At 54.5% G+C, this 12,425-nt stretch overlaps 2 protein-coding genes across 2 annotated transcripts in view; both read left to right on the forward strand.

The window, feature by feature from the left end:
- RNF216 (ring finger protein 216) overlaps nt 1-12,425 on the forward strand; it is a 73,731-nt gene that overhangs the window by 44,626 nt on the left and 16,680 nt on the right. Inside the window, exons 15-17 of the mRNA XM_090290272.1 lie at nt 13-70; nt 211-301; nt 11,842-11,979. Coding sequence (XP_090146398.1) covers nt 13-70; nt 211-301; nt 11,842-11,979 — 287 coding nt within the window. The remainder of the gene's footprint in view (nt 1-12; nt 71-210; nt 302-11,841; nt 11,980-12,425) is intronic.
- LOC150001078 (E3 ubiquitin-protein ligase RNF216-like) overlaps nt 4,943-12,425 on the forward strand; it is a 51,069-nt gene continuing 43,586 nt past the window's right edge. The window contains exon 1 of the mRNA XM_090288652.1: nt 4,943-5,122. The gene's annotated coding sequence lies outside the window, so the exon portion shown is untranslated. The remainder of the gene's footprint in view (nt 5,123-12,425) is intronic.

A 12,425-nucleotide genomic window follows, 5' to 3' on the forward strand; every position in this document is an offset into this window, starting at 1 on the left:
GTGTGTTGCCAGGTGTCCGCGCCTGCGTCCGTCTCGGCGGCTCTCACTGCGGCGTCCTTGAGGACAGAGTGTGCGCGCGGCCGCTCCCCTCTGCATTCTGGGCACAGAGCGCTGCAGGGCTTCCAGCCTTCCAGGTAGAGGAGAAACTGTTGCTATGGTGATAACACAAGCACGAAAACACCCTGTGTCCCTGTGGGTGCCTGTGTGCAGGAGCAACGTGGGCGAGGGAGGCTGTAGCCGAGAGGAGTGTTCCAAGGACATCGAGCAGGATCAGAGCGAAGCCCAGGCGACCGCCACCGCTGTGGGGAATTCCTTGTGTTTACTGTTGGATTCAAGGTCATTTTCTGATTGCTGTGGTAGCTGAGAAGTGCAAACAGCCTTCTCCTCCTCGTGTCCTCCCCACAAGTGTGCAGAGAAAGAGAAGGGCCTTTGTCCCCTTTCTAGTCCCCCAAAGTCCCATAACCTCCTCCCAGACCACAGTTAGAAAAGCCTGTCTCTCTTTGTGGCCCGTGCACCCTTCTGAGTGGGATCAGCCACCCCACCCCACGGTCCTTCGTGTAACTGGCAAACGAGCCAGCCCTGCCAATTCTCGTGAACCTAAATGGCAGTGTGTGCTCTCTGTCTGCATCATGTGCTAATGTCCTTGAGAAGACAGACTCGGGGTCACCTTGGTAACTCAGGAGATCCGTTCTGAGAAGCTCAAGGCCAGCCCTCCGGGGTGGGGGGAGGAGCACGGCCCAAAGCTAGTGCACGGGCCGTGTAGCCCGGGTCCTCGAGGCGGGCACCTCACGTCATAGTTAGAACAGATGGGAGGTCAGGGTACCTGCCAGTAGAACTCTTAGCTGGTTTTAGGGGCTTTCTGCCCCTTCTCTGCTCAAAGGCACACAGCTAGCAGGGGACATCAGGAGTCAGATCCAGGCCTTCTTTACTTACTGTTATTCGTGTGTGTGTTCAGGTGTGACTTTGGTATGATGGGTTGATTTTTAAAGCCCTTGTTTTGTGGAGATACAATCTGAAATACTTTACAAATGAAATGATGTGTGATCCACGATTTGCTTCAAAATTATACTGGAGGAAAGAAGATAGGAGGATAGATAGAGTCTGGGTAAGCTAAGATGGGCCATGAGTGAATAATTATTAAACATGAGCGATGGGTACATGGTGTCCATTATATTATCTAATTTTGTACATATTTACGTTTTTCATAATAAAGAGTTAGTTTTAAAAAACATCAAGGAAATTAGACCTGTTTGACCTTCTCTGTCTGTGCTCTTACCTATGTTGCATTGCTGCTTTGAGGCAACTGGAATGAGCCTTACTCAAATGTTTTACGTATTTGGTGGCATGGTGACTTTTTTTATGCTATGTAACACAACAGGAAAATGTTAACAGCTATTTGTGGAAAGAATAAAGGGCTAGTCATCCTGGATGGCTTCGTGGGTAGTTTCTCTGTTTGTACAAGGTTCTTCCGTAGAAGTGGGGGATGACCAGGTGTTTCCCAGCTTCTCTGAGAAAACAGAATTCAGCTGCCTGTAAGGAATCCAGGGTGGAACCTAGACCAGGGAACGGGCTCCAGGAGCCTGGGGCCCTGCTCGGGGCTTTCTCCAAAGGTTCCTGGACAGCCTGCCGCAGGCTCCTTCTCTAGCATGACTCCCCGCATGCGGTCCAGCCTCGAGACCAGAAGAGACCAGGTGACCTTTCCAGTGTCCTCCCAGTCCAGAGCCTGCGACTTCTAGAATACTGCGGGCTTTCAAACTGGCATTGACATTTGGTTTTCAAAGGGAAATAAGCTAAGGGAATTTCTCAGATCACATCCCCATAGCGTCATGAAAGCACTTTCAGTTTTATTTCCCATCAGAAGTTCATATGAAAAGCATTTAAATTTCAAAGTTTCCTGCGTCTGAGAGGCTGACCTAGACTCCGCCCCAAGCGGGAAGAGGGGTGACAGTTTTTCTTCTCTTGCCTTTAACTGCAGCTTGTCCTGTGCCATTCTGTCCTCTCTTCTGCCAGGTTTTGTAGCTAAAACCACGTCCTGAAGCTGCTGCTTGTGTTACCACAATCGTCTTAGCCACCCGACCCTCTCGCTTCCCATAAAAACCTCCTCTTCTCCCCTGAGGCCAGTGCCCCCTTGGGCCTGAACCCATCTGCCCCAGCTTGGACCTTGCCTCCCGGCGGGCCCCGACCCTGGCCGCTGTGGCGCTGGCCCTGCCTGCTGTGCAGGTGCCTCTGGACTTTCTCTCCCCTAAAGCCTCTGCTGGCCGTCGTGCAGAGGAAGCTGGTGAGGCCTTGCCGCTCAGCCCTGCCAGCACCCCTCCCTCTTTGAACACGTTCATGCCTGTCCCCGGCGTGGGCTCGTGCCAGGGCAGGCGGGTGTCCCTGCTGCGGTTGGGGTTGGTCCTTCCCGCCGCAGCTGTTTACTGAGCGCTGTGCTTGAAGAGCCGCAGAAGGGGCGGCTGTGGCCCTGACGCGGGGACTGGGCAGGGGGCGGCGATGGGGGCGATGGGGCGGGCAGGGGGCACAGTTGGGAGACACTTCGTGGGAGAGCTGGGGCTTGGCCTCACTGGGCCCTGGTGGGCCCTAAGGTGGGCGGGGCGGGAGAGGAAGCGCCCCTGGGCCAGGGGAGAGCGTGCGCCGGGCAGGTGGGAAGAGCACTCCGGAGACAATAGACCCCGGGCGGAAGCAGACTTTGCAGAGCAGGGTAAGGGGGTGAATTGGGGCCTGGACACCCCAGGGAGCCAGCCCAGCCCTCACGCAGGGACGATGAGGTCAGTGTGGTCTGGGGAGGGTGGACCTTGTGCAGCCGTGAGCGACGGAGCAGGGGCTGGGAGAGACGAGACGGAGCGTCAGGGGAGCTGCCCCCCCTGTCAGTTACGGGTCGTGTCTAGTCACCGGGGACTCAGCAGTCCGTAATCCTTGGTTAGCAGCCCCCGCCGAGTCCCGGGCTCATTGGTGTGGTGGCGCAGGTCTGCGGAGGTTCTGTCCCTTCCCCAGGAGGCCCCCATGGGGCTGGGTTGGCCTGAAGAGACATGGGTCTCCTGAGGGCCGTGGGGGCTGCAGGGCAGTGTCAGCAGCCGTCCTGCGCAGTGGTGGCTGCCTGCCCACGCTGGCGGCAGACGCAGGGCCGCACCTGTCCAGGAGGCTGCCATGCGTGGCTCCTCCTTCCCGTGGTGGCTGTCCCTGTGGGTTAAGTGAAGGGCGGGTTGCAGGGAGCCGTGTTGCTGCTGCAGACAGACAGGAGACTTGTCCCTCTTTTCCCAGCTGCTGCTTTGCTGCAGCTCTGGGGCTTCAGCCCTCGGTGCTTTAAATGTGGAAGAAACCGTGCCGCCATCCCACGGTTCTCTCCCCCACGCGATGAAAAGACTTGTTTTCCAGCGGAAAGCACGTTGGATAAGCTTAATTTCTCTCACTCAGATCAGCTGAACCTCACTAACTCTGATGTGCGTGCAGATAATTGCCTCATTCTCCTCCTGCAGCGTGTTTTCCCAGCTGCTGCGAGGCCTGCTTTTTTTCCGTGGGCCTCCTGACAGAAATGCAAACAGTGAAGGCACCATGGTTTCAGCTGCTGTCTGTTACATACGGGCTTGAATGTGGGTGTGTTTTCCTGAGGAATGTATTTGGCTAGAGTTCGGGGCCGCTTCCTGTGCCTGGGAGCCAGACGGGAGACGGGGATCGGGCTGGGCTGGGCCGCTGCACAAGCCACAGCCCGCCTCGGAGCGAGCTCCGCCTATGCCCGGCTCCAGTCCTGTGACCTCGTGCCGGGGAGTGAGTTCCGTTCCCTGGGATGCAGTCCGGCTAGAACCTTGTTTTCTGGGGTGCCTCTGCTTAGATCTTGCAGCAGAACACAGACGGCCTTTTCATACCTTGTTTTGTAAAACATGCACTTCCACCAAAGCCCGGCTCGGCGTTGCTCATACACAGACAGCTCCCTTCGCAGGCAGGGCTGTGGGGGGCCGCGTTTGGGAGCGGTTTGGCGGGGTTTTGCGTTCCCTCACTGAGTGCCTGGCATGCACTGTCCACCAGGGGTGGCTGAGGGGAGCGCACTGTTCTCTCGCTGCCAAAACCACAGCAGATGACAACTTTCCGTTCTGTCATCTCACTCAACTCCACTGCTGGGCATGCAATTCATTTTTCTACCATAAAAGGGCAACGGAGCTTGTGCAGAGCTGTGGCGCCTCCCCTGCGGGGAGGGGGCGGGAGAGGGCCGAGGGGCGCGCGCAGCGGGGCAGCAGCTCGCCCCCAGCTGTGGCACTGAGTGTGTCGCTCAGACCCGGTTGGGAGTCTCTGCGCGGAACTGCCGGGCGGTTCTGGATCGCGGGCCTTTGGGTCTCTCCGTTTGTAACTGAAGGGGTGGACTTGACGGGTTCCTGGAGGTCAGACGGCCCAGACGCCTTCACTGGGCAGATGGAAGTGGTTCCGCGCCAGGCTCAGACAGCTTAAGGAAACCCTCAGACTTCCGTCTCCCAGCCGTACGCGAACTTTGGGTTCAGGTGTAGGTCTCCACCTGTCTCTTTCCTCAGTCGTGTAGTTTGACTCAGTTAATAATGGTGAGTCACAGAAACTTTGGCAGCAGAAATACAGTTTTTAATTGGTGGGTTTGTGTGTCAGTCAGCCAGGGTCTTTCAGAAAGTGTCTACAGGGGTGGGCAAAAGCAGGTTAATAATGATAACACAGTGGTTAATACGAGAATAAACTGTTCCGCGTACTCACAACGGCAAACCTACTTTTGCCCGCCTACTTGGGCCCAGTCCTGTGTGCTTTGTAGTGTTACATGTGGAATTCGTGGGCCCTTCAGGGGACTGTAAACAGATGTTCAAAATCCACACGCGAGCAAGTCGAAAGCAAACACTTAGCTGTTTTGACAACACTCAGAGAGCTTTGGGGACAGCGGCTGCGGAGCTCCTGCCCCACGCGACCTGGTGAAGGAGCCAGTGTCTCAGCTCCGCAGCACAGGGAACGATTCAGCGCTGAACGACGCCCACGCAGATCCCCGCTCCGGACCGCTGCCCGCACCCCCAGGGCCCGTGGCTGCCCGCAGAGGGCGGCGCCTCGGAAGCAGCCGGCAGCGGTGCCCGCCTCCTTCTGCCTGACTCCTTTGAAGCTTTTCCTGTAAACGAGAACCGAGGTTTGCTGTTTAAACTCACCTTGATTCTATCTGCACGTCTGATCTCGTGGTGGGTGCTGGAACGCAACCAGGTGCATTCCTGAGGGAATGAAAGCCATGTCCAAGAATCTTGCTGATCTGGAAATCTGGGAGGAAAGCAAGGATTTTCGAGGTTAAATTTTATTGCCCAGATAGTGTTCGTGGTCAGAATAGATTCTGAGCTCATTGGCTCAGAATCAGAAGTTAACTCAGAAGTCATTCCTGAAACAGAATATCGCTTGAGTAGCAGTGGCGGAAACCCCCTCAGTGTGAGTGATTCAGGGTCGCATTCCTAGACCTTGTTGGGAGCTGTAAGACTAGTTTAAAACCTTACTCTTCCAGCAATAAAGCAGTTGATTGGGCAGTCATCAGACGGTAGGATGCAGACTTCTGTTTTAGCACGACCTTTCTAAATTCTTCTTTTCCTCAGTAGTGTAAAACCGAATAGCTTATTGATCTTTCAAAGAGCTAATCGGTATATTTTCCCTGGTACTTTTCAAGACCTTCACTGCCCCTGGAATAAACAGAACGATGCCCAAAAGAGTCTGTCTCCACTCTGCACCCACACACTCTTTCCTTGTGAAAACCTTGGACACTGTTTTTTATCAGCAGCAACAAGTTAATTTTGTTTTACAGAACAATTATTAATTCTTATGTAATTTTCCTAAGGCTAATTTCTCAAGCAAGCAGCATTTCCTTCTAGGATTGAATCTCTCCTTCCTCGTCCGTCACTGTCTGCGCCTGCCTGGGTGTTGCAGCCGCGTGGTGACCGGCTGAGAGACAGCAGCCTGCTTGCTTCCTAATTTGGTCACAATGGCTTCGGGCAGCCTTGCCTAACCCCAGAACAACACGAACACAAGGAGTAACCTTGATACAGCAAAAGGGAGTTTCCTCTTATCAAAGGACCTACCGTCTGCCTCTTACTTCCTCTACAAAGAGGAAGTGACACTTTGGGAGGGTAGAGCCCAGTCACCCTGAGTTCCCTCTTGGTGCTGGTTCTTCCCAGTGGCCTCTTCCCAGCTGGTTCCTGATCTCCCCTTCCCAGTCCTCCTGAATGCCTCTCAGCATGCGGAGTTTATTCTGAAGGAACTGTAAGGAACGGATGTTCATCAGCAGGGAACAGATTAAATACATTTTGGTGCATCCATACGCTGGCTGCTCCCAGGGTCAGCAAACCTTTTCTATAATGGGCAAAATAGAGGAAGCATTTGGGGCTTTTCAGACCGTAGAGCCTCTGCCACCACTCCTCGGCTCCGTCTCTGCGGCTCTCAAGTAGCTGCAGGCAGTGCGAGAACCCGTGAGCATGGCAGGGACCCATTCAGATGGTATTTACAGATTTGGGCCACAGAGCTTGCCAACCCCTGGCACACACCGTGGCATTAAAAAGAATGGCGTGCGTCCAGTCGTGTCAGCATGGAGCCGTTTCCAGAGTGTGCTGGGTAGAAGAAGCACGCTGCAGAGTGGTGGGCGCCGTGCGCTTCTCTTTGGGTCTCAGACGGGAGGAGAGCTGGGTGCTGACCGTGCATAACGTCTGTGTGGGAGGGCAGACGGGGAACTGGCCTCAGGGAGTTGCTGCGGGGAGGGCGGCTCACTTGGTAGGGGCACTACTTTTTTAATTGGAAAAAATGCACCCATTTTCATCAGCCCAGTCAGCTCTGAGTTTTAATGCAAAAGGACTTTATTTTGTATTATTTAAGAGAACTTGAAAAGAAAGAAATGTGACTTTTAAAATATGCTAGTATATTTTCTGCCTGTAGCCATTTCTCCTGGACCTCTGCGGGGGCGGCGTGGCCAGCAGGGAGAGCTGGGGCGCCCCGCCCACAGCACGCATGCTGAGCGGTGTGTGGGGTACAGCCAGGGAGGAACCTTGTCCCAGAAGTCGGGGCCTCGTGGGAATGAACACGGCTTTCAGTCTCTGTGATTCAGGACTGCTTCCAGCTGCTTCCTTCTCCCACCGGGACCATTTCTGACTAGCGAGTAAGGGTGGGCACTGATTCACCCAGCGTTGCAGTGACCAGTTTTAAAAACGTCTGCCTCGGGTTGTGAAACCAGCAGGTAGAGTTGTGCCTGCTGTGCCAAACAGGTCGTGTTTGGTATATGAGGGGCAAGCGAGAGGCTTAGAAGCAAACGCTGGTGTCTGCTCGGGTGCTGATAGGGCTGGGAACAGCTCAGGAGCCCCGCACGGAGGCCGCCGGCCGTGCCTCAGCGCCTGCGCCCCCGTCTCCCGAGTGGCGCTTCTCAGGGAGCCACGCCGACACCCTTCTGGCCACGGTGCGCAGGCCTGTTCGCTGTCGTTGCGCAAAGCTCTGCGCAGGAGCATCAGGTAGCGTGTCTTTTGGGCCAGCCCCTTGGGAGCACGCTGGTGTGGGGATCTGCAGAGAAGTCTCCTCCACTGAAGGAGTGCCTGGTTGCCCGCCCGGGGCTTGTTCTGCATCACTCATCTTGACTTTCCTGTAAAGGAGTTAAGTGGGAAGGTGCCCGTTCTGCTGAACAAGCAGGCATTGGCTTTTATAAGTCAGATCATTTAAACATCAAAAATATGGCCTGGCCGGTATGGCTCGGTTGGGCGTCATCCTGTAAACCGAAAGGTCGTGAGTTCTGTTCCTGGTCAGGGCACGTGCCTGGGTTGCTGGTTCGGCCCCAAGGCAGCCTATTGATTTTTCTCTTGCACATCAATGTTTCTCTTTGTTCTTCCTTCCCGTCTATCAAATCAAAAATGATAATAATAATAATAAAAGTTGGAAGTGTGTTTGAAAGATATTGGTGTAGTTCCCTCTGACCTCAGTTTTATACACTAGTAACTCTCCAGTGCCAGAGCCTTAGTTAGCACTGACGCATTCGAGGTGTGCGTCTGCTCCAGAAGCGAGAGGAAGCTGCCCTTAGCTTGATCAGGGACCCCTAGGAAGTTGTACTTTACCATGCATATTGCCCCCAAGGGAAGCTGGGCGCTTTAAAAAGTAGATTTAAATCTCTCTCTCTCTCTCTCACACACACACACACACACACACACACGCGCACACACACACACCCGCCATAGCTCCTCCGTGACTGCTTTTAACCTTGAAACCTCAGTTGCACACTTAGGCATTCATCCTGTTCCTTCTCTTGAATTATTAATGGGCCTGCAGCAGCCCAGCGGCACAGTGACATTACTAATTACTGCCCAACACTGAGAAGTAAGGAGCGGGGAGTAAGTGGGTCATGAAGACAGCGTCATAACAGTAAAATGCTGCTGTCAGGCAAACTCACTTGGTGTCTGTGCTCTTTTTGTTCAGTGTGGAAGTGGGCCTTCACCGGAGACCCACCGGCAGAGCCCTGGCCGGCAGGAGGGGAGTCCCGCTTCCCATCAGTCCCCCCACATTCAAGTCTGTGCACATGGTTAGAGAAGGGAATTCATTTCTATCAGAACTAAGAAGCATCCAGAATTCCTACTCTGGCAGAACGGGCCCGTTGAAAACACATTCTCCCCACTGGTCCCGTGCGCGGCCGTGTGCTTGGATCGGCCCTCCACCCCCGGGCCTGTTCCTCTTCAGCTAAATCTCCTGACACCCTCCAGTCTCCGCTGCATGGCAAGTGCGTACATACGTGAAAGACACGGGCTGACATGCCAGTGGGAGCTGGTGTGATGGTTCCTTTGAGAGGTGAGGGCAGGGCCTTCTTTCACAGCCTGAGTAAGGTGTGCTTCGGGGAGAGAATTTCACTCTGCCGTAGTCATGGATAAACTTTGGGCCTTTAGCGTCACCTGGGGGACCTTACAGAGACCCGCCCGGCTTCTGAGGAGCACTGACTACATCTTCCAGAAGAACAGGAAGGACAGAGGGACTTGAAAGGTTTGAGTAAAATAAAATACAGCTGAACTCTGCACACATGGGTTGCCTGTCCGCTTGTGAATATCCAAATTATCTTATTCCTGTTCACCATCCTGGAACTGCAGCCCTGCACCTAGATTTCTTAGGCTTTCGAGCTTTGCTTGTGGAAGGTCCAGAAGAAAAAAACTACTTTGAAACAGCATTTTAATTGTTGAAAAGTAGGAAAGACCATTTTGAGAGCACACAGAGCTTAGACTTCTCTTGAAAACGGCTTTGTGAAAGTGATGAGTTATTGATTGCTTGACAGCAGAACCCAGAGGATGTGGGTTTCTAGCTGCTGTGCCTCCTGGTCTTGAGAGGTTCTGCTTTTCTCTTGCTTTCTTTTTTTTCTTTTTTAATATTACAAATGTGGCCACAGTAGAGAGAGTATTGGGGTGAGTCATGGTTCTCAAAACTGAAAGTAAATCCTGTCAGTTTTCCCTTGTCTCAGACACGAGCAAGATGCTGAAGGTGGCCGTGTGGGAAGGGGGGGCGCTTGGTGGGGGGGCGCCGAGCTGTGCTGGCCCAAGGCCCCCTCCTCACGGGGCCGTCGGCCCTCCAAGTGTGCACGCATGCGCTGGCGGGGGAGCCACGCACAGGGGCGCGCTGTCCTGTGCTTCTGCAGCAGAGTGCTACTGTCCCCGCAGTCCTCAGATCCACTTGAGGAAAAAAGGGGTATTTCCCTATTTGTTTCTGTGGACTTCTTTCTTCTGTTCCGTCACTGTTACTATATCAGAGTCTCTTAAATTTTACTTTAAAAAGCACAGGGATCTACATAACGTTAGCTGTTATCATCATTTAAGAGCTTATCATTTTTATCAAAAGCAATGCTTTTATTGATAAGACAGCAAAATACATAAATTGAGAATTGCCCAGTGCTTAAAAAAGTCACCAACACAACATTCCACATAACCCATTCCAAGAAAATAAGACCTGTAGGTAGTGGTCAGGAACTGTGTCCAAGACAGGCACTGTCAAGCGAAAGCAGGGTACAGTGGGCGTGGTGTGAGCTTCTGGCACCTCGAACGTAAATGTGGGAGATTGCTCTGTTAGCTCCGGCCGGTGTGGCTCCGTTTGTTGCAGCGTCGTCCGGTAACTGAAGGGCTGCAGGTTCAGTCCCTGGTCAGGGCAGACGCCGAGGCTGCAGGTGCGGGCCCCAGTCCGCGCATCAGTGCTTCTCTCTCACGTCACCGTTTCTCTCTCTCCAGACACACCCTGAGCGGGGATTGAACCTGCAACCTAGACATTTGCCCTGACCAGAAATCAAATCCACGGCCTTTCAGTTTATGGCACGATGCTCCTGCCCGCAGGCCACACCAGCCAGGGCCTAGGAGCGTGCCAGAGATGGAAGGTCGGGGCCTGCCCTCCGAGACTCGTGTGTGGGGGCCTCAGTCACTAATGGTCGGTCATTAAAGAGAGAGTATCCCCAGAAGATGACGCGAAGCTGTCCCAGGACAGTTAGAAACAAGACTTCCCAAGATGCCAGGGGGGCCCTGCAGGGGCAGGGACCAGAGTTCAGACTAAGGGAGACTCTTGTTGGGTAAATAATGGGGAGTCTTTGCAAAGTGAAGATGTTTATCAAGGCACGTTTTTCTGAAGCTCAGTATGGACTGAGATTGTATCTGCATTCTTTCTGCCATGTTTTTACAGTGTGTGCTTCACTGAATTTTTTACATAGTTTTCTACCAGAGCAGTACTTAGAATACATTATACTGCTATAAATGTAAAGAATTCACGTTTTGAAAATGTTTTCCTTCTGTCCGAGCCTTCTTAACATACATATTTAATTACAAGGCATGAGGATTAATGGCTGTTTGAATATTTAAAGCTCTTTTCCCAAGATTACTCTGATTTAATTACTCCTGAGGTTGATGTTTGCAGTCTTGGTGACTTGGCATTTGGATGTGACTGTGAGGGGAGAGGGGCTAAACTGGGGCTTCCGTGGGGTTCAGCCTTGGCCTTTTCACTTCCCTCCCCTCCGCACCCCTCCCCCCCCCGTTTGCAGCCCCTCGCTTTGTCCTTTGGGTTTGGGGAGGAAAGGGGAAAGGTGATAGGATCTGTCCTGTGTAGCAGTTAGTGTGCGTCCCTTGGCGCCCAGGAAAGGAAGGCGGCGACGGTTTCTAAAGGCCCGCTCGCCAGGGACTGGAAAACCTTTTCTCGCACCCTGAGCCCTTCCACCCTGGTGCCCTGTGTGGGGCGGAGGAAAAGGCCCAGGCCTGCAGCAGAGCGCGGACCCGAGGGGCCAGTGGGAGTCTGCCTCTCCTGGCGTTCATCCTGCTCATCCACCTAGTTCTGCAGGTGGAGGTCGGGGAAGGGGGGCAAAGAGAAGGAGGCGGCAAGTGTCCCTTCCTTCTGGGCTGCCGCCGCCCCCAGAGCCGTCCCTGTGTCCGCACGTCAGCAGCGTGTGCCGGTCACGGGGAGCTTCCCTGATCGCTGCAGCCCAAGCCCACTGGCTGAGGGCCCACCCCTCTGTCTGCAGGGTCTGGCTCCTCCTGAGAGTCCCAGTGGCCACAGTGGGGGATCGGGGGGGGGGGGGGAGCAGAGGCGTGGCCAGCAGAACTGGCTTCGTGCATGCAGCCGCCACCAGTGGCCCCGGCACCCTCGTCCCCACCCGGCCTGTGGTCGGGGGGCAGCAGCAGGCCGCCCCAGCGGGTCTCACTTCTCCTTCGTGAGGAGATACATCGGGGCTTTTGCTGACTCCCCCTTTAGCTATCGCCAAAAAAAGTGAGGCCTGTTACTTGATTTACTGGAAGAGAATACCCCACAGAAGGGGAGGCTTTCACTCCTGCTTGTGAGGACCCGCTGGGAAAGCCGTTGCTGTGTGAGTTCCCTCCTTGCCCTTCTGCTCCGCAGCCGGGGCACAGGCCCTGGGCCTGCGTGGGGCTGGGGACACGCGTGGGGCGGTCTGCACTGCTGCTGGCGCAGCCGGGGTTGCCGTCCCAGCAGTCGGTCCCCGGGAGCGGGAGTGGTGGCCGGCGCTTCCTGGAGCAGGTCAGAGATAACAAAGCCCGGCAGCAGTTGGGACCTCGGGGTTTTTGTTTGCTTTTTTAGGGGGGTTAGCTTAGAAAGCCCAGCTAATGGAGACGTGTTCAGCCATCACAGATCAGGGCCGGCGGCTGGCCTGGTGGCGTTGCTTTTCTGCCCCTTGTTCCTCACACATCGCCGTCTCCCTTCACCCGGGCCTCAGTCAGCCGAGGCCGCCCTCTCCCCGTGTGCCTTGTCACGTCCCGATGCTGCCGTGTTTCCTTAAACCAAAGCTGCGCCCATCGCCTCCCAGAACGGAGCTGGAAAACCTTGTCTCTCGTTTGCCCCTGATAATGACCAGAGGAACCGGGCTGTAAACTCTGCTCAGCTCACTGTGCGCATTTATGATTTTATCCCAGGACACTGGTCCAACTGCCACCCACCCCGCTCCCCCCAGTAGGAATTACACGACT

This window comes from Furipterus horrens, unplaced genomic scaffold, assembly GCF_987537825.1.
Source record: "Furipterus horrens unplaced genomic scaffold, mFurHor1.1.pri manual_scaffold_10, whole genome shotgun sequence".
Classification (NCBI taxonomy): Eukaryota; Metazoa; Chordata; class Mammalia; order Chiroptera; family Furipteridae; genus Furipterus; species Furipterus horrens.